General features: G+C 50.8%; 1 protein-coding gene across 1 annotated transcript in view; it reads left to right on the top strand.

Annotated features, from left to right (window-relative positions):
- The window catches only part of LOC144123099 (uncharacterized), a 111517-nt gene that overhangs the window by 29603 nt on the left and 59319 nt on the right, over window positions 1–22595 (top strand). The window contains exon 4 of the mRNA XM_077656004.1: window positions 19687–19871. Coding sequence (XP_077512130.1) covers window positions 19687–19871 — 185 coding nt within the window. The remainder of the gene's footprint in view (window positions 1–19686; window positions 19872–22595) is intronic.

Genomic DNA, 22595 nt, shown 5'->3' with positions numbered 1-22595 from the left:
CCCCTCGCTGCTACAGCAGATTAAAGACTTCGTGCGGGAAGAAGTGGCACGTCAACTTTCCTTTCTGCCGAGCGCTCACGACCGACCATCATATCTGACTCCAGCGCTCCGACATACAATTCAAGAGCAAGTTGCTGAGGCTCTTCCACCGGCTCATCCGTCACCACCTGTCACGGTTCCGCTGACATACGCTGACGTTGTCGCCAGACCACAACCTGTGGCGGCTCCGCTCACATATGCCGAAGCCGTCGCGAGACCGCCTCCTGTCGCGGCTCCAGTGACATATGCCGATGTCGTAGCAAGACCGCAGCCGCCAATCTATAGTGCGCCTCCGGCGCATTTGCGAGGGCCAGTGGCTTACCGACGACCTACTCCAAGGGTCAGCGATTCCTGGCGCACAACGGACAATCGGCCGATTTGCTTCTTTTGTGGTCTCCCAGGTCATGTAGCTCGGCATTGCCGCCGTCGTCTCCCGGACGCGGAAATTCCTCCCCAAGCTCCTGGGTACTGGCCCCCACCGAGTCAGTACTCTGTACCAGCTGCGCCGCCGCAAAGTCGTCCTTCCTCGCCGGACCGTTCTACCCTCTCCAGCCGCCGGCCCTCTTCTCCACGACGCCGGTCTATTTCGCCTATGCGACGTCGCCCCTCCGCTAACCAGGAGGAAAACTAGGCGCCGCAGTTCCTGAGGCGAGAACTGCATCCACAACGAACTTCGAAAGGCCTCATCCGTCAGCCGCTAACCTCATTGAAATTTCCGTCGACGGCGTTTCTGTCATGGCGCTTGTCGACACTGGTGCTGCCGTTTCCGTCATGGACGCAAAGCTGTGTAGTTCTTTAAGAAAAGTAAGGACGCCAATTGCTGGACTCTCACTGCGCACCGCCAGCGCTCAGAACATCCAGCCGTCAGCAGCGTGTACTGCTCGCGTTGTAATCCAGGGGACCATTTATGCCGTCGAATTCGTCGTACTGCCCTGCTGTTCTCATGCTGTTATCCTGGGCTGGGATTTCCTATCGCGCCATGCTGCTATCATCGATTGTGCTCGAGCTGAAGTCGAGTTCTCTCACCTGCCCGAAGCTGTCTTGGACACTGCCCCTCCTGGTGCCTGTGTTAAGGCCCTAGTTGCCGAAGACATTGACCTGCCTCCCTGCTCTTCAGTCCTCGTACCCCTCTCTTGCGGCCCTCTTCGCGACGACACTGTCCTCTTCACTCCGTCCCCTATCTTTCTGCACCGCAAGTGTCTGCCTCTGCCATACGCTGTACTGACTATCTCCGCTGGCCTCTCCGTACTGTTCGTGTCTAACCCATTCTCGTTCCCCAACGCCTTGCGCCTAGGTGAATGTCTCGGCACGGTACAACCATTCGCGTCTCTGCTCACCCGCGAAGAGACGGACGACGCGCCGCACCTCTCCATAGCCGGACTCAGCCCACCTACTGCTGCGCCCGATCCCTCCTCAACCGAAGCATTCCTTCGCTCCATCGACGACAACCTTCCAGCGCCGCAAAGGGCACAGCTTCTCACTTTACTTAATCAGTTTCGCTCATCATTTGACTCACATCAAAGTTCCTTGGGCCAAACTTCCACTGTCACCCATGCCATCGACACAGGTGACCACGCACCGCTGCGACAACGTCCCTATCGTGTGTCTGTCGCCGAGCGCCAAGTTATTGAAGACCAAGTCGACAATATGCTCCAGAGCGGCGTCATTCAACCCTCAAGCAGCCCATGGGCGTCGCCTGTGGTGCTCGTCAAAAAGAAGGATGGCTCCATACGCTTCTGTGTAGATTACCGCCGCCTCAATAAGATTACGCGCAAAGATGTCTATCCCCTCCCGCGCATAGACGACGCTCCGGACTCTTTGCAAGGGGCCGAACTCTTTTCATCTCTTGATTTGCGTTCCGGGTACTGGCAAGTTCCTATGAAAGAAGCCGATCGCCCCAAAACCGCCTTTGTGACACCGGATGGCTTGTATGAATTTACGGTGATGCCCTTCGGGCTTTGTAACGCCCCCGCGACTTTTGAGAGGATGATGGACACCATTTTGCGCGGACTTAAGTGGAAGACATGCCTTTGCTACCTCGACGACATTGTGGTCTTTTCCCCGGACTTTGACACCCACCTCTCCCGTTTGAAGCACGTCTTGACCTGCCTCTCTGACGCCGGCCTGCAGCTGAACTTAAAAAATGCCGTTTTGCCGCTCGTCAATTAACCATCTTAGGTCATGTTGTCTCTAAGCAGGGCGTCAGTCCCGACCCAGCGAAACTTCGTGCTGTGGTTGACTTTCCCAAACCTACCTCCATCAAAGACCTGCGCAGCTTCCTGGGTTTGTGCTCATATTTCCGCCGGTTTATTCGCAACTTTGCGTCCATTGCTGCGCCTTTGACTCAACTGCTGTCTGGAAGTGCGGATTTATCACTGTGGTCTCCAGCGTGCGACGACGCATACACCACCTTGCGCCGTCTCCTCACGGCGCCGCCCATTCTGCGCCATTTCGACTCGGCCGCTCCTACCGAAGTTCACACGGACGCCAGCGGTGTTGGCCTCGGCGCTGTCCTCGCCCCACGAAAACCTGGCTTTGACGAATACGTCGTTGCTTATGCCAGCCGCACACTCACACCAGCAGAACGCAACTACTCCGTAACTGAAAAAGAGTGTTTGGAGATTGTATGGGCCCTCGCGAAGTTTCGACCGTACATTTATGGGCGCCCTTTTGACGTTGTGACCGACCACCATGCGCTCTGTTGGCTTTGCAACCTGAAAGACCCCTCCGGCCGCCTCGCTAGGGGGGCCCTTCGCTTGCAAGAATATGATATCCGCGTCGTGTATCGCACCGGCCGCAAGCATCAAGACGCCGATGCACTGTCACGCTGCCCCCTTTTAGCCGAGATCGCCAGCCTTTCCACCTCCGACGCTTCTCTGCCCTTGCTTCGCCTCAGCGACATGCCTTCAGCGCAACGCATGGATCCCTGGATCGCTTCCCTTCTCGACTTTCTCGCCAACCCGACGGCTGCTTCACCGTCACGTGCGCTCCGCCGCCAAGCTGCCCATTTTGCGATCCGTGACACCCTACTTTATCGCCGTAACTACAACTCCGAAGGTTGCAAGTGGCTGCTCGTTATTCCACGTCACTTACGCTCGGAGATATGCGCCTACTTCCATGCTGCCCCCCACAGCGGTCACGAGGGCGTTTTCAAGACCTACACCCGCATACGGCTGCGCTACTACTGGCGCGGAATGTACACATTTATCATGAAGTACGTGCGCGCATGCATTCCCTGCCAACGTCGCAAGACACCTCCCCATCGTTCTGCTGCTGAGCTGCAGCCGTTACCATGCCCTCCACGCCCGTTCGACCGCGTTGGCATTGATTTATACAGTCCGCTTCCATACACTGCAGACGGCAACCGTTGGGCTATAGTAGCGGTGGATCACCTTACACGATATGCCGAAACTGCTGCCCTTCCGGCTGCCACAGCGACGGACGTCGCCTCCTTCATTTTGCACCGATTCATCCTTCGCCACGGTGCACCTCGTGAACTGCTCAGTGACCGAGGCCGCGTGTTCTTATCTGAGGTGGTGAAGGCGCTTCTCAAAGCGTGCAACACGATTCACCGAACTACCACCGCCTATCATCCGCAGACCAATGGCCTCACTGAGCGATTTAACCGCACACTCGGAGACATGCTCTCCAAGTACGTCGCTTCTGACCACACGAATTGGGATCTCGTCCTTCCGTACGTTACTTATGCGTACAATACCGCTACGCAGTCTACCACCGGATTCTCTCCTTTCTTCCTACTTTACGGCCGCCAACCCTCTGCTACTATCGACACTATCCTCCCTTACCGCCCTGATGAATCCGAATATCGGCCTGTTTCCGACGCCGCGCAACACGCCGAAGCCTGCCGCCAAATTGCCCGGTCACTCACCACTGACACCCAGCATCGCCAGCGCTCCCGCCTCGACCAAGACCAAACCCCACCGAACTACACTTCTGGTGCACTTGTGTGGCTCTGGATCCCTTCAGGAACTCCCGGTCTCTCCTCAAAATTTCTTGCGAAGTACCATGGTCCCTACCGTGTGCTGGAGCGCACCTCTCCGGTTAATTATATCGTGGAACCCCTCACACCGTCTCCTGATCTCCGCCGCCGAGGACGGGAGACCGTTCATGTCCAGCGCCTCAAGCCCTACTACGACCCCGCCGTCTTGCCATCATCCTAAGTCGCCAGGATGGCTCCTCTTGTCCCCGGGGTGATTGTAAGGCTAAAGAAGAAGATGCGTCTGATGATTTGAAAAGACGAAGACGAGGTGACAGTGTTCTCGAGAGGGTATGTGCCATATTACTTGAGGAGAAGAAGAAGAAGAAGTTCTCGAGAGTTTTTGCCAGCGCTACGCTTGTGTGTCTTTTGCCGATCTGATCCCAGACTGCTGCCGTTGCCGTTCCCGTCGCCCCAGTACCTCGTAACAAACCCCCGTTACAATATATATATATATATATATATATATATATATATATATATATATATATATATATATATATATATATATATATATATATATATATATTGCACAACTTTCCAATTCTCGGTAGATAGTGTGCTGTTCAGCATCATCGGTGTTTGCGTAAACCATGTGCATGGCAGGAGGACCATCTGTGCCAATTTCGTAATCGTTATCGAGTTGCTTAGATAAACATGCACTCATTTGCCACTAAAACGCCAGATATACACTTTTGGCTCTTTCGTTCTCGGCGATCGCGCATGCCGTCGAGACTTTGTGCTACCGAGCAAGAGAGTGTGTCCAATTCACGGCTTCGGAATCAGTATTTGTGATTCAGGAGAAATGCGGGAACACCCTTGAGATTTCTGTGCACTTAAAAACCGAGACCACAGAAGTTAGCCACGTTCTCTACAAGGCAGGCTTCATGTCGTTACAACGTCTGCTCATTACACTGCATGCTCTGGCAAGGTAGCAATGTACGCATGGTGTCTTTGGCCTAAAATAGGAAGCGCACGCTTTGAGCCCCACCAAGGGACGGAATAACCATGCGCTCAGCAGTCGTGGCGGTGAACGGAAAACCTTGCGGTGAATGTATTTCGATAAAAACTCTGAAGAACCACCGGTCCCTGTCCTCGTTGCGATTCTGCCCGTTGAGCCTACATCGCATTGCGCCATCTGTCCGCGTTCAAAAGAAGCACTAGGAGTGGCGAACAAGCTTTGGTCGCTCCGTCGGGAGGAGCATGCACACCTACAAATATATTCTTACTTCGTGGTTACAGGTAGTGCCCACAAACGACAATCGCCAAGCACAGCATAGCAACTGACGAACACGCCCGACCTGTCCACCAAAGCGCCTACCGTGTGTCGCCCCGAGAACGCCAAACCATCCAGGATTAATGGGAATAAATGCTTCGCGACGACGTCATCCATCCATCGAAGAGCTCCTGGACGGCGCAAGTTCTTCTGGTGAGAAAGAAGGACGGTGCATTCCGTATTACCGCCGCTTGAACAGCATGAAAAAAAGAGCCTGCCCCTCTCTCGCATCGACGAAACACTCTTTACAACCCAGAGGTCTTCTCTTCGATGAACCTCAAGAGAGACAACTGGCAAATCGAAGTCGATGAAGGAGGCCTACGCAAGGCCGCATTTAAAACCCCAGATAGCCTGTTCGAGTTCAAGGCTATTACATTGGGACACTACCGTAACAGCGATGTTCGAACGGGTAATATGTACAGTAGTGGCTGGTTTGAAGCGGCTGAGTAGTCTAGTGTACTTCGAAAACGGCATTGTCTTCCCCTGCAACATTGAAGACCATTTGAAAAAGTTTCAAACAGTGATACAACAGTGCCACTTCGCTCATGAGGAGCTGCTGTTCTGTGGGCCACATCGTAAGCAAGAGTTGAATACGCCCAGAGCCCCAAAAAACAGCTGGTAACAGTTTCCCCCGCCGGACGACTACAAAAGCTGTGCGCAGATTCTACGGACAGTGTGCATACTAACGAAACTATGTGAAGAATTTTTCGCGCAGTGCCGTAACTCTGAAAACAGTAATAAAGACAGACGTGGCCTTTAAATGGGAAGCGTCACAAGCGAAAGCCTTCGAACTTCAGCGTCGTTTACATTTACCCCCGATCGTCGGGAATTTTGACGAAAACGCCGTGCAGTGGGCCCAGGCACCCTCCTCTTTCCGAAAAGCGACGAAATGGAGAAATCGATTGCGTAGGCTAGCTGTTCTCTGTTGAAGGCTTAGACTAACTATTCGACGACGGAGCAGATAGGAAAAGGGAATAGAGGGGCTCGTTGCGACATATATGACGGATGCGAACAGTGACAACACCAAAGAGCGCTGGGGATGTTTCCTGAAAAAAGCAGTGGATTAATAGGTTAACTATTTAAACATAAATGTTTAGAAATCACCAGAAAAACAACCACGTGCCACCAGTGGAATCCGAACCTACGACATCCGAAATTCAGGCCTGGTTCGGATCCCATAGGCGGCATGTGGTTGTTTTGCTCCTGCTCTTTAAACAATTTCCCCTATTAATCCACAATTTAAAAAAGAAACATCCCCTATGCTCTCAGGTATCGGTGACTGTTGGGTTCCGTCATTTATGTCATAACGGGCCTCTCTCGTCCCTTTCTTTTCTACTAATTGCTAAGGAGGGTTTCGATTCTGGAAGTCCTGATGCCTTAGGCGGTATAAGTGGGCTATCGCTCAGCTTCCGCTCTTACCATTCAACCACGTTCCACGTGGCACTCGCGGTAATACAGGGCGTACTCCGTCCGCCTGTATAGACGACAGTGGCGCTGGTGAACACTCTCAAGGTAAGGGTTCACTGTACATAAATACCCCCCAAAACAGACGATTTGACAGCTGTCGTCATAGCACACTTGGTAGAGCACCAGATACGAAATTCGGAGGTCGTGGATTTTCGGGCCCCACCGGCGGCATGAGGTTCTTTTCTCTTCTTTCTAATAATTATGGTTAACAACTACCCTAGTGTTACACAATTAAAAACAAACAAACATCCCCTATGCTCCTTGGTGTCGGCCACTGCTGGCTTCCGGCATGTATTCGACGGTCAAGGAGTGCCTCGCCATCAATGGGCTGCGTTAAAATTGCGCCCCTACCACTACAGAGGACAATTCAACGTGGTCAGCGATCATCATGCACTTTGCAGGCTTGCCATTGTGACGCACTCATTTTGTGTCTGGTGCCTCACTCGATTAAGTTTACGACTCCCGGAGGTTGACGTCACCGTCGTCTACAGATCTGGACTAGACCACACCGACGCGGACTGTCTATCTCGAGCCCCTGTTGACCAGCAGCCGGAAGAGGACGATGAGGAGGTCTTTTTTGGACCGATAAGCACCAGTTACTTCCCGCAACAGCAACGCTCCAACCTCTACCTACAGCGTTTCGTCCAGTATCTGGAAGGAAACGCTTCTATAGCCGCTGCACCGTTGAAGCAGTGTTTGTCCTCCTTTTTTTCTGCGAAATGGCATCCTCGTGTAGAAGATTTTCGTCGCAATACGACTGCTTACCTCTTCGCCGTTCCCAATAGCTTATGAGGAGAAATTCAGCATGTTTCGCAAGACGAAGACATAGGTTTTTCCCGCACCGTACTCCGCATTAAAGCTGAATACTGCTTACCACGATTGTCTACCGGCTTTGCATGGTACGTCAAAAAAAGCAGTTAGTATCAACGCCGAAAGGGCCATCGATCAGGCCCGCTGGTCTATCGAAGCCCATACCACCACCTAGCAAGCCGTTTTAAATGTTTCGAATGGTTCGGCTCGGCACCTTCCCAACGTCAACGTCGGACAAGAAAGCAGTGGATCATCATGGCGACCGATTACTTGACGCCCGGCGCCGTAGCAGAAGCCCTGCCGAGTGGTGCTGCGGCGGAATTCAAAAAATTTTTAAGCAGATTCTCTATCACCACCGCGCCCTAGAAGTTCTTATAACGGATATGGTAACAGCATTTACTGCCTAGCTTACCCAAGCCATTTGGAACTACCGCCGCACAATCCACGGCAGATCCACATGATACTGCAACGGATAGAAGAAGAGATAAATGAAGACTCTTGGAGGCGCGCGTGCTCTGGGATTCGGTGCTCTGTGCCTGGTGCTCTGTGCGGGCCGCCTTGTGCTCTTGACCTGTGTGCGGTGCCCGGGCGTTCTCGCGTCGTTCCCGCCTGGACCACGTAACATCTTTGGTGGAGGTGCTGGCGCACACTGATGGTGCGCACAGACGCCAGCGGCTATGGCATCGGCGCTATTCTCTCTCAGAGGCAATCCGAACAGCACCGTGTCATCGCCTACGCCAGCCGCCTCCTCTCCGCCCCGGAGCGCAATTACTCAATTACCGAACGTGAGTGCTTAGCCCTTGTCTGGGCGGTTGGGAAATTCCGCCCATATTTGTACGGCCGCCCTTTTACGGTTGTCACCGACCACCATGCGCTCTGCTGGCTCTCATCACTGAAAGATCCTACTGGTCGCCTAGGTCGCTGGGCTTTACACCTCCAAGACTACGACTATACCGTGGTCTATAAGTCCGGTAGGCTACACACTGATGCTGACTGCCTCTCCCGATATCCCGTTGACTCGTCTGATAATTCTGGCAGTGACACCGCCGCTGACCTCTTCTCGCTCTCTGCTCTTACTCACTTTGGCGATGAGCAGCGTCGAGATATCGAGCTCCGCTCTATTATTTCCCGCCTCAGAACCTCTCCATCTGACCCTGCCCTGCGCCGGTTTGTACTTCATCAAGACACACTCTACCGCAGAAGCCTGAACCCGGCCGGCCCAGACCTACTGCTCGTTGTCCCGAAGCATCTGCGCAACGACGTCCTCCACGAGCTCCATGACCTCCCCACTGCTGGACATCTGGGTGTCTCGCGTACTTACGCCCGCGTGCGTCGTCGCTTCTTTTGGCCCCGTCTCTACCAGTCCGTCCGCCGCTATGTTCGTGCCTGCGACCAGTGCCAGCGCCGGAAACGTCCCGCCACGCTCTCCGCGGGTTTGCTCCAGCCTGTTGATGTGCCCCCTGAACCATTCTATCGTGTTGGCTTGGATCGTTTGGGCCCGTTTCCGGAGTCCACCTCTGGAAACAAATGGATTGCCGTTGCGACAGATTATGCTACTCGCTATGCCATCACGCGGGCCCTCCCCACCAGTACTGCTACCGACGTGGCCGATTTTCTCCTCTACGACCTCATCCTCCGTCATGGTGCACCCCGCCAACTTCTCACCGACCGCGGCCGTTGCTTTCTCTCTAAAGTTGTCGACGACATTCTCCGTTCCTGCTCAACAAAACATAAGCTGACCACCGCCTATCATCCCCAAACCAACGGTCTTACAGAGCGCCTCAACCGCACTCTCACGGATATGCTCGCCATGTACGTTTCCCCGGACCATCGGGACTGGGACATTGCCCTTCCATACGTGACCTTCGCTTACAATTCTTCTCGCCATGACACTGCCGGTTACTCCCCGTTCTATCTGTTGTACGGTCGTGAACCCCAATTACCTTTGGACACGCTGCTTCCGACATCTCCTTCCCCGCCTTCTGAATATGCCCACGACGCTATTGCCCGCGCCGACCACGCCCGCCAGCTGGCTCGCTCCCGCCTACAAGCCTCGCAGGTTTCACAGCAGGACTACTACGACCGCCGCCACCGCATGGTAACTTTTTCCCCTGGAGCCCTCGTCTTGCTTTGGTCGCCCACACGCCGTGTCGGGCTTTGCGAAAAACTAATGTCCCGCTATGTTGGCCCATACCGTGTGCTCCGCCAGGTCACCGCCGTCACCTACGAGATTGCCCCGGCCTTTCCGGAGACCACCTCCGGTGCATCTCAGAGTGACGTTGTCCACGTCTCTCGCCTCAAGCCCTACGTGTCGCGATCCCTTGCCCCACCCTAATTTCCACCGAGACGGTGTTTTTTTTGCGACCGGGGGCCATGCAACGGATAGAAGAAGAGATAAATGAAGACTCTTGGAGGCGCGCGTGCTCTGGGATTCGGTGCTCTGTGCCTGGTGCTCTGTGCGGGCCGCCTTGTGCTCTTGACCTGTGTGCGGTGCCCGGGCGTTCTCGCGTCGTTCCCGCCTGGAACACTTAACAATACCATCTGCAGACCAAGTGACTTACCGCGCGTGTGAAAAAAACTAACACTGACATGTTCGCCGTTTGTGAGGACGCCCAACACTACACCGGGGTGTCTCCTTCTTACGTCGGCTATGCGTGCACCTAAGCGCGGGAGACCACCCGGATTACATCTTTCAGGGTCGTCCACGGCAGGGAGACAACCAGCACGCTCGGCACTATGCTCCAAAACGTCACCGATGAAGACAGCATAGACCTCGGCGCCTACCTTCTGCGAGCGTAAAAATGTGGACGACTTTCCCGGCTACGCATCAAGGGCCAACGGTGCACCGACGCCGAGTGTACAATCTACGCCGACGCCACACTGAACTCAATCCCCGTAAGCCTGTATGGTGTGGGCGACCCTGAGCCGCCGCGGACTCGGTGAAAAGCTTTTGCGCCGCTACATCGTTCCCTACAGAACCTTTCATCGATTCGGAGAACTTTGACTACAAGTTCGTCCCCAATGGAGTTGCATGATCTCAATGGTGCCAGTTACGCCAAAACTTTCGGCATGTTGTAGGCCTAAATCCTCATTATGAACGCTAATAGATACTTTGTGTTTCCATCCCCAGTGTTTTTCTCTTTTCGCAGTGTTCATACATGCAAACGTTTCCTTTTCTTGTCAAGCACACGGTCAATGCTTGTTTAAAAGGTGACAAATGCCGCGAAGGATTTTACTTTTGTTTGTTCATGCTGAAAGCCGCCGGCAGACAGCTTTATCACTTTGTGACGCAAGATGAAGACATATTTATCTCTAATTATTGCAGCCACACACAACAGCATGCACCTTGTTCTAGATCTTGTAGCTGCTTTCGGTGCCTTATCTCGTGGGAGCTTAGCCAGCATTTAATTCGACGCGGCCAAGAGCGGCGATTCTCTTCGACGGCCGCCTAGCAGATTTGTTGCTATCCCCGCCTGAGATTCAATCAGATCGTTGTGGCCGAAAGCCAGTCCAGTTTACAGTCTTTTTTGGAAATTTTTCGCTGTATTCGTGACTGTCGGACTCCGTCACCATTACTTGACAGGATAGCGTGCGCAGTTTAACGCTCTCGGTTATAGTATTATCTTTGTTAAAAGAAAGTATTGTAATGTAAGAACATATTGTCACCGACAAACGTAGGGCGACACAAAAGGGGGATTTTAATCCGAAGGCCAAGAAGACCAGCAGCGCGCGTCCGAGCGGAAACTTCGTCTTCTTCGCTTCCACACGAGCCCAGCCATGCCCTTCGGCTGCATGGCGGCGCTCGCAGAATCTGGGCAGTGTGGCATTGCCCCCCTCCTTTCAAGAGGAATCGCCTCGATGCCTCCGGAAAGGGGAAAAACAGAATTGAGGCACCGAAAGTACGAAGGTGCGCGTGGCGGCGGCACTGAATGGAACTCCGACAATGGCTAACGGGCGTAATACGGCTTCATGCGGGACACCTGGACGACTTCAGACTTGAGCGGTCGAGAAGAGCGGACGACTCCTTGCGGGAACACTTCATAGTTCACCTCGCTGAGTTCACGTAGCACCTCGTAGGAGCCGAAGTAGCGGCGCAGAAGCTTTTCAGAGCGCCCGCGCAAACGTATAGGGCTCCATACCCAGACGTGCTCGCCGGGTTGGTAAATCACCTCCCTGTGGCGGAACTTGTATCACCGGCCGTCAGTTTTCTGCTGGTGTCGAATCCGTTGTCTAGCAAGGTGGCGAGCGGCTTCTGCATCACGAATGAATTGGTCAGCGCCGGTGACAGACGAAGGGGCACAATCTGGGAGCAGCATGGCGTCCAGCGTTGTCAGGGCGTCCCGGACATTCACCAAACGGAAGCGAGTGAAGCGCGTCGTTTCTTGGAGGGCGGTGTTGTACGCAAACGTGACGTAAGGAAGTATTTCGTCCCAGTTGCGATGGTCAGCGTCGACATACATAGACATCATATCTGCAATGGTCTTGTTCAGCTTCTCACTCAGACCATTCGTTTGAGGATGGTAATCAGTCGTTTATCTATGACTGGTGTCAGGTGTAAGAGCCGAGGTAAACGCGGTTCCCCGGTCAGTTAATACAACCGCTAGGGCGCCGTGGCGAAGTACAATGTGACGAACAAAGAACTGTGCAATTTCAGACGCGGTGCCACGAGAAAGAGCCTTGGTTTCACTGTAGCGGCTGAGGTAGTCCGTGGCAAAAATATATCGGTTACCCATGGAGGACACTGGGAATGGGCCCAGTAAGTCCATGCCGACTTGCTGAAATGGAATTTGCGGTGGATCAATTGGCTTCAGAAGGCCGGTCGGTTTTGTCGGCGGTATATTCCGTCGTTGACACTTACGACAGGTTCTAACGTAGCGTTGGACGACCGCAGCAAGCCGAGGCCAGTAGTACCTGTGGCGGAGGCGTCCCAATGTTCTGGAAAAACCAAGGTGGCCAGAAGAAAGGTCGTCGTGGCATGCAGCGAGAACTCCATTGCGCGGTTGGGACAACGAGGAGATACGCAGTTTCGGTCGGGTCGTAGTTTTTCTTGCAGAGGACTATATCTATTAATCAAAATGATGAAAGTCCGCGAGAGAAGAGTCTGGGCGGAGACGGAGCGGTTCCTTCGAGGTACTCGATTAGAGGCAGCAGTTCGCAGTCGGCCCTCTGATGGCGGGCAAGGTCGGATGTGGTGACAGCGCCGAGGAAAGCAGAATCGGCGTCGGGCTCATCTGGTGGGCACGGAAAAGGAGCTCGGGAGAGACAGTCTGCATCGATATGTTGCCGACCGGACTTATACACGATAGTGACGTCGAACTCTTGCAACCGAAGGTTCCACCATGCAAGGCACCCCGATGAATCTTTGAGGCTCGCAAGCCAACACAAGGAGTGATTATCGCTGACGACTCGAAACGGGCGGCCGTACAGGTAGGGACGAAATTTGGTGATTGCCCACACAACAGCGAGACACTCGTTTTCCGTGGTGGAATAATTCATTTCGGCACGGGACAAAGTGCGACTCGCATACGCGAGCACGCGTTCCACACCGTCTTTCCACTGCACAAGCACCGCATCGAGGCCAACATTGCTGGCATCTGTGTACAGTTCCGTGGCGGCTTTCTCGTCGAAGTGGCCAAGGATAGGCGTAGATTGGAGGCGGGCCTTAGGTTCTGTGGAAGCTGTTTCCTGATCCTGGCCCCAGATGAAGGGTTCGGAGTCTTTTGTCAGGCGAGTCAGCGGCTCTGAGAGCTTGGAGGAGTTTTCAACGAACCTCCGATAATAGGCGCAAAGCCCCCCCCCCCCCCCCCCCCCAAAAAAAAAACGCCGGAAGCTTCATTTATCTGTTGGCTGGGGAAAGGCAGCAACGGCGGCCGTCTTTTCTGGGTCAGGGCTGACGCCCTGAGCGCTCACAATATTGCCAAGAAACTTGAGCTCCCTAAATGCGAAGTGGCACTTTTCAGGCTTCAGAGACAGACCTGCGGAACGAATGGCCCTGAAAACAGCACGCAAACGTTTCAGGTGCTCCTCGAACGTGTCTGAGAAAATCACGACGTCGACGAGATACACAAGGCAGGACTGCCACTTCAGGTCAGTTAGTATGGTGTCCATCATAGGTTGGAACGTTGCAGGGGCTGAACACAAGCCAAAAGGAAGCACCTTAAATTCGTACATTCCGTCAGGAGTAACGAAGGCGGTCTTTTCTAGGTCACGTTCATCGACCTCGATTTGCTAATAACCGCTACGCAGGTCGTGACGAAAATTAGGTAGCATGGCGGAGGCGATCTAATGAGTCATCAATGCGCGGCAGTGGATATACATCCTTTTTGGTAACGTTGTTGAGACGTCGGTAATCCACGCAGAACCGTAGGCAGCAATCTTTCTTTGCGACGAGAACAACAGGTGATGCCCAGGGACTCGTCGATGGTTGTATGACGTCGTCGCGGAGCATTTCAGCAACTTGGCGGCGGATGGCATCACGTTCCTTCGACGGAACACGATAAGGACGCTGACATAGTGGTCTCGGGTCACTATCGACAATAATGCGATGCTTTATTATTGGCGTCTGAAGAACCTTAGAGGTTGACGCAAAACAGTAGCGGAAAAAGTCAATAAGGCTTTCCACGCGGCGTTTCTGATCGGTCAGAAGGACAGGGTTTACGTCGATCGTAATGGCTGGTGCCGTGTCCTGTTCCGCTGTTACGGGGTCCGTTGTGGATAAGGCACATTGGACGGCATGCTCGCCAAGTTCTTCAAAATGGGCAATCATTATGTTTTTCGCCAAATGTTGGGGTTCGCTACTAAAGTTGGTCACTAAGAGCTCGGTACGAGCGTGAACAAGGTCGACAAGGCGCGAGCAACTCAAACTTGCCGAGACAGTAGCAGCGACATGTTCACTTCGGCAATGTCCCGAGTACCGAAGCTGGCATCACACTTGACTGTGACAAACTTGCTTGCTCTCGGCGGTATCGTTGTGTGGTCGTCAGGGATGCGTAGTGCTGCTCTGTGCGGCTCGGGGTCTGTAGCAACAGCTCGCTGTGTAGAAAACGATGCAATTGCTCATGCGGGTTGACGACCGCACCATACTCTTTAAGGAAGTCCACTCTCGTAGCACGGCGAAGGAGCCAATGAAAGTTGCACCTCGGATCTTTATACGGCAGGTGCAGACCCCAACCGGCGTCACCACATGGCAGCCAGCTGTGCGTATCTGCGGCCCATGCCAAGGTGTTAGAACCTTTCTGAGGGTCGTGGCTAGGTGGCTGCTCATGACCGAAAAGACGGCTCCGGTATCCACGAGTGCTGACACGTCAGAGCCATCGACGGCAATAAGAATGTCGGCGGTGGAAACAATTCTTTGACAACTCGTCGTGAGGTGTTTGGTACCGTCGTCGGTGGGGTCGTCGGTGAGGTCATCGGTGTGGTCGTCGACGCGGTCGTCGGTGGGGTCGGCGGTGCGGTCGGCGGTGGCATCGTCGTTGCGGTCGGCGGTGAGATCATCTTTGAGGTCGGTGGCTGGGGTCGTCGGCGTTCGGGTCGTCGCATACAACCGTCGGATGGAGGCTGTTCACTCTCTGCGGCACCGGCGGTCCTACCCCCGGAGGCCGCCGGCTTCAGTTTTCTCGGCGGGGGGACGTGCGTCTGAATTGGCCAGCGGATGATGCGTGACTGGGAACCCGTCTTGGAGATGGTGACCTAGACTGACGTCGTCGAGGCGGTGAGGGCAGCACATGATCGGCCAGGTACTGCTCAATGTCTCACGGTCTCTCACCATAGCGTGGCCGAGGTGCGCTCTGTGGAAATCCTCTTAATCCCATCCGCCGGTATGGGCAGTTGCGGACGACATGACTACGCTCCCCACAGTGGTAGCATAGTGACCGGTTGTTGGGTGTGCGCCACACGTCCGCTTTTCTAACCGGGCGCGGGTCGCACAGCTCAACGGGGGGAAGGTATTCCTGTGTTGGTTCGGCAGCAGGGCGGAATGCCTGTGGCACTGGCGCAGGTCTCCGCAGGGCTTCATTGTAGCTCGCGATGTACGGCTCCGGCTACGGTGTCAGTAGGGATTCGCTGTAGCTCATGATATACGGCTCCGGCTGCAGCGCCGGTGGTGGCTGGACCACTCGCCGAATTCCGTCACGGACGGCATCGGCTCCGGCTGCAACACTGGCAGGTGGATCATCTAAGCGGAGGTTGCGCAGTTCTTCTCGAACCACACTCGGCACAAGCTCTCGAAGCGCCTCGTCTCTGGCGACTGGCAGTGACGCACAATAGTTGATGGCCGCAACACTGACCAGACGACCGTACTGCGGACTGCGTTCCTGCAAGGAACGTTCCATGGCCGTGGCTTCTTTGGCAAAGTCAGCGACGGTTCTTGGAGGGTCGCGTATGAGGCCAGCGTATGAGGCCAGCACCTTCGTAGCCTGGGGCATGGTAGGGTCCGCCCGACTGAAAAGACGCGCCATATCTTCGATAAGCATGGTCACGCTTTCCTTCGACTGCTGTGACCTGGAGCGAAGAGCGATTTCGGCGTTTTCCTTGTGTGTGTTGGTGCTGAAGGTAGCGAACAACTCACGACGGAACGCTTCCCAGCTGGTAAAGGATGCCTCATGGATCTCGAGCCATGTCTTCGCCGAGTCTTGGAACGCGAAATACACGTTTCGTAGTTTTCGGTCGTCGTCCCACTGGTTAAAAGTGGCCACACGGTCAAAGCCGGACAACCAGTCCTCGACATCCTCACACCGATCGCCGTGGAAGGTTGGCGGCGAGCGAGGTGTGAGGACTACAACCGGTGGGACAGTGCCGGAAGGCTGACCTGTCTGACTGCCAGTAGTAGACGTCATGGTACGCACCGACCTCGTCAGTGGCTTACACTCAGGTTACAGGCCTCGCAGGCGGCGGCTTGCTTTGTGGACGGGTGTTGTGTCCAAGCGGCGCTGATGATCGTCACGATTGTCCTCTGGGTCAGCGTTCATGGGACGATACCCAGCGGCTCCACCAAAATGTCACCGACAAACGTAGGGCGACACAGAAGGGGGCTTTTAATTCGAAGGCCAAGAAGACCAGCAGCGCGCGTCCGAGCAGGCACGTCGTCTTCGCTTCTACACGAGCCCAGCCATGCCGTTCGGCCGCATGGCGGCGCTCGCAGAATGTCAGCAGTGCGGCAATATTATTGCCACTCTCATGCTTTGAAAAAAATTACGGGGATATTCCAGACGATTGCAGATGCAAGAGTTGCCTTATCTCGACAGTTTGCTTTTGTGTTTAAACTGCGCTGACCGGACAGATCAGTGGTTTTTGCCTTTGCTGACCATGGAGAACCCCTGCAACTGTTGTCGCTGCATGGATGAGTTTGTCCTGAGGGCGCAAGACCTCCCAAAGTAGCAGATATGTCTTTAAAGAAATCATGCAATCTCTTAGTGCCAATGTTGCCACCTCGACATGCTGGTAAGTCGAGTGATTGGTATTTTTTTAACTAGTAGTTCAAAGGGTGTTTATTGTAGCGACCCGGAGATGCACCCGGTCAACCTTTCGGCGGTTTCTTTTCCCCTTGTGTCCCTGAGTACTTAAAGCTGCCTACTTACACCTAAAGCAAACATATGCAGGATTACAGCAAATTAGAAACTTTCCACAAGAAAATGAAGTTCCTCGTCATTGATGTCTAGCGATTACTGTCAATTCTAGCGTTTACTTTCTTGGCATGCATGCAGCCAAAGTTATATATTCTTGGTGTGGTGCGCAAGTGCTCTCGAAATCTTCCACAAACACTAGCAAAAGAACGAATACATTATTCGCAAAATTTATGCTCAGCAGAGGTCCGGCAGTTATAGACACGTTTTAGTTGTACCGACACAAAGTTACAGGGCAGACAAGATGAGGTAAAGGTCGATGCTTAATTAACGTTCTTCAGTGCAAATTTTCAGCGCTTTGATGTAATCTGGAAAGATATTAAACATTTTACTACACTGTTGCCTAAGGCCGATTGTAGCTGAATGTTTACCAGATGAGGGACAAGCATTTCATTGCAAATCGCTCATACATGCATTTATGACATCGTGATTCTTTACCTTATTACCTCATTAGCAGTCCTTATCGACTGCTCTAGTCATTTCAAATCCTTATGTGATAGCAGTGTTTTCCAAGAGCGAGGAGTATTTGCCGGCAAAAGATATTGCATAGCCCATATTCCTCTTTCGCACTGATTTCGAAGAGCTCTACACTTCAAAGCGAAAGAAAACAGCATGTGGAACGAGGAGACGGGAAAAAAAGGTGCCTTGCTCCTAGCGCTGTTATCTTTTGGTGTGCAGTAGAAACCAGCGCGGCACCTTCTTATTGTAATCTGCACTTCAATAACAACATTAAAGAGAGCAACCCTGAATACGCAGATAGAACTTAGGTTAACGCATTGAATTACGCCTTCGGCATATTATGATCTGTCATTACACATCCGTGTAATTTATTTATGTCCACAAGAACATTTCGGAATGAGATGCAAACCACTCGCGCCATACTCATATTTAAACTCGGGTAAAGAGACAGTCATAAAACTGCCCCTCCATATTGATTCTCATTATATTTTCGAAAAGCTATTAAAAACTAATACACTCTATAAGTTCGTGTTTTTTCATGCAGCATGAATTCCTCTTTATTTTTAGCACCGAGTTAGAACTTTTCTCAGTGCTGGTTGGTAAATAGCTAAGTTACAGAAACTAACGCTTTCGCGCTGTGGTTTTTAGGCAGAAGAAAAGTGGTCACGGTGAATATACAGATATCTGTAAACGATTCAATCCCCATAGTCATAAATTTCTGCCCTTCAATTCGCAGAATTCAGACGTCCGTGGAACAGCCTTGGAGCTGCGTAATTCTATCTGCAAGGTGGAAAACCTTAAGTTAATATTGATGACACTAGATCTTCGAAATAAGCCGGCGTCGCCGCATCCTCAGACCACGCTTCTTCCTCAGCAATTTAAAAGATAACATATATAGGTACAAGGCGTGCAGATTATGTTGTACACTGACGCCTTATTTTTATAACCAAAGCAGTGATTGTGTAATTAAAGGAAAAAGCAAATTTAGCCCTCGGGTTTTTGCCTGCTGTCTTGAATGCCAAATGTTTAGGAAGAAATTGAAATAAATCACAGGAATTGTCTAATATCCAGACAGGATAGCGAAACTCGGGAGACATTGGCATGCATTTGGAAAAGGAGTGCCTCAAATAGCTGACTGTTTAAAGGTCCACGGTATAGTACTATAAAATTAGCTTAGAATGAATGTGCAGAGTAGTACAATTTTAAACTATTGTCAGCTGATGGCACATCATTTGTAATGACACGCGTATTATCGGTAAAACGGAAAATTTTACGTTATTATTCAGTGACGTTTGTGCTCCCCCAATCCAATTTTGTAAAATAGAGTACCACAAGCGTCAGAAATAAGTCCAAGCTGCATCTACTACAAAAGAAGACAATTTGATGTATAGCTAACGTAACTAACAGCCGTCCGACTAGTGTTTATTTTGTAGGTGTGATATTTTCGCACCGGTCTTTTTTCTGTAATCGTACAATACAGAGAAGTTTAGAAACCAACACGAGTGTCATATGCTTTAGTGGAAGACTGCAAAATAAAAAAAACTACCAGTTCGACTGGTACGACCGATAAGAAATTACATCGATGCACACCAGGCGCATTGCAGTACATTGCCTACTCGCTACAAAGCCTGTTCTTTATCAATCTACTGTATGTTACACTTTAGTTATATTGTTAAAACATTTTCCGTAAAATATTTTAACCTCTCTAAACAATCTAAGAAGTGTAATTATGAAATCTGCAGTGACAATTTATTACTGCACCTAATGCTGTAACTTGGTGCTGCTTTTCAGTGATACGCAGCATGTAAGTTTCTCCTCGCAAGAAAGTTAAACTGAAACTGATTTCAGTTGATGATGCCGTAGGTTTAAAGCATGATTAAAAATTGTAATGTTCATGATGAACTCAACTGTGCTGTGCACGAATAGCTTAATCAGGATAATGTGCAGGCTTCTAGTGCACACTGACACCGCTCATTATATCTGAAGTAATCACTTTCCCTGCCGCTCTCTTTCCACAGGGGCTGGTGCTCGGCGCCAGGATGGCTCGGTAATGAGCTGACAGTGGGCTGCTATTCGTTCTTCGAGAATGTGATTGTGGCGTTTGACATCCGTCTTGTGCAGGGACTTATACACGACCACACCGTGCAGATCTACGCTAAAGCACCTGAGATTGACGTCCTTATCGAGCTTGCTTCAGAGCTAGGTACCGTGCCTTCATGTTTGCTCCGCAGGCGATTACCTGGTATTCTTTTATTTGATTCAGATACGCATGCTCTGCATGTAGCAAGCGGAGATGACAACATGCTTTATGTGCTGCCTTACGAACATGCTCGCAAGACTCAGTGGAAACAGATAAACAAAGAGAAAAAAAAACTCAGAGCATGGCTTGGTTTTTATTGCAGCTGCTGGTGTCTTTCAGACAATTTCTTTTGTACATTTTCGTTGTGTTTCAGAAAAAGTGCACTGGCAGGCCAAAGAAATGCTGTAAGCGGTGGTCGATGCAAGAAAACATGCACATAGTATGCCGAATTCCCGATACTAAATTAAAATTGAGAAGCCAACCAAAGAAATTCGGTATAAATTCTCTCCATAGGGAGTCGGTGTACATTCCTTTAAAGTGCAAAAGTGGTTTCAACAGCCATAGTTAAAGAAGAATATTTCTTTCGAGTAGAGCTGCATCGACCAAAAGAGGAAAAGAAAAATGCGAGATTTATTATGCTCACAAACTTCGGGGCTATACAAGCCATTTTATGATATGCTTTACATGTTATAGAAATAACTTGGTCGATATTCGTATGTAAACTTTTCATCTGTTGCCCTTTAACGTGAAACAGCCCATTCGACCCAAAGGTTTCTCCAAAACACTTTGCTTTTAATTTTTAGAGCAGTATTTCTGGCTGTGTTTATGAGAGTACTGCTTAGAAAAGAGTGTTCTATAAATTCTGGAGAAAACGAAGGAAAAGTTTTATTGCGTGCAATCAGGACCCTGCTGTGCTTCACAAATACAAACAAATAAATTATAAAACTAGCGAGAAGTGTCAGAACGCCGTCCAACTTAAACCGAAAGAAATCTCTTTTCTGGAAGGCCGCTTGCAAACCGTTTCTCAGGCTTTAACGGCTGGTTTTCGCGTTTCTTCTCTGTAACCGTTTTCGGTCGTGGTTTTAATCATTTACCATGTTTTTAACTTTTGCCCATACACGTGCTTTTTGCTGCTACGCTCGTACCAATCTTGACTGATATGATTTTCGCATGTCTTATAATGTTTGATACGTTCACCATCGACTACTCTAGTTGATTGTTCTCTGTTGCGCCATCTAGGTAGCCACGTCCCGTCTTATTCCCTCACCGTTCGCCTTTGATTATGTTCTTTGTTAATTTATACATTGCCGTTTTCGTACCCGTGTTACTGCGTTGTTTTTTTTTTTTACATGAAGCGTTAAGTGGCGTGACCCCTTGTTTAAGCTGTTGATTCATCCGGCCTTCAGAAATGTTATCCGGTTGTGTTGTAAAGTTTCATGCCCTTATGTAATTCCTTGTTATGTTTTGCGAAAGCGGTGTGTGCATGACTATAAGTACATATGTGACGCCCAAAGGTGGTAGCGTGTGTGGATTCGCACGTTATATAGCCTGCCCTAGTGAAAAAGCTGTATGATGCAATAACCTAATGCAGGTTTTTTATGGAAATGTGGTAAAAATTCAGTAGGGTGAGACTGCGGACTAGTTGGTGCTCCATGATGTAAGCATACCAGGGCCGCACAGCAAAAGACACAATAACACTCAGCGCTTGCTTGTACTCTTGTGTGTCCTCTTCTCTTCATCGTGTCTTTTGCTGTGCTGCACTGGTACACGTATATCATGTGATACAAATACTCCGAAAATGTCGAACAAATGTTATGCATTCTTACAACATTAAACAACTGTCACGGAAGTGTAAAAAATATTGTTACGAAGATAAAGGTGCAATGTTATTGCCTCTTACAGCTTTTTTTCCACAGTGTGTGCTCTCGTTAGCATGACAAATAGCTGGCACTGCGCACGTATGTTGTATTCGCTTCTTTTCATAGTGGCCTCCTCTTAATCGCGCAGTCTTAACTTTCTCTATTGTAATCATATTATTCAAGATTCAGGCCATCCGTCGATCTCTTTATGTCCTTCTTAGTCGATGAGGAAGCAGCGCTGCATATAGAATAAACAAAAACACGCTTGAAACAGTCTGGGCTATGAGGCTCAAGCTGGCTAAGAAGGCTCTGAGGAGTGCAGTAAAGTCATTTTCATTCGTATGTCATCAAGAATTGGCCGATTTTTTATTTTAAGAAAGAGTTTGCGTGCTGTATTTTTTTACGAGTTAAAGTTTTCTTTTCATTCTCACATTTTTTTAATAAGATATATATGTAAGTGTGGTTGCCAATACAGCATAATTTCACTTAAATTTCTGAACTGGGCTCATTACGAAAGAAATATTCAAAAGTCTGCAGTCCACATAGTCCCTTATGAGCAGTGTAGTGGGTCACTCTAGCACCTTTAAGACGAAAGGATGTTGAATTATGAGGACTGGGGTAGATCGCACCTTTTTGAATATTAGTGTTTTACGGGTGATATAAATCTTCTACTCAACTGCAAGAAATCAAATCACGGAGCCTGAAGGCGCATATCGCCTAACCTATACACGGTGCCGTGTATAAAAGCTGCACGTTTCTTGTTGCTATCAAGACTAGCAAAATATTTTAAGCAGAAGCAAGAGAACCCCCATTCAGATTAAGTAGGAGGGCTTTTGTCCTAAAATATACGTCACTACGATGACGGTGACGATGCTCGTAAGCGCAGCGATGCGGCTAAATGCTACACATCTTTGTTAAGCGCAACTTTGAACTCAACAAAGCTTACAGTTGTTTATGGTACTTAATAACACAACTCCAATATCTTTTC

Source organism: Amblyomma americanum, chromosome 3, assembly GCF_052857255.1.
Source record: "Amblyomma americanum isolate KBUSLIRL-KWMA chromosome 3, ASM5285725v1, whole genome shotgun sequence".
Lineage (NCBI taxonomy): Eukaryota > Metazoa > Arthropoda > Arachnida > Ixodida > Ixodidae > Amblyomma > Amblyomma americanum.
Note: the sequence above shows the minus strand (reverse complement) of the source record. Positions and strands in the feature narration are given on the sequence as shown.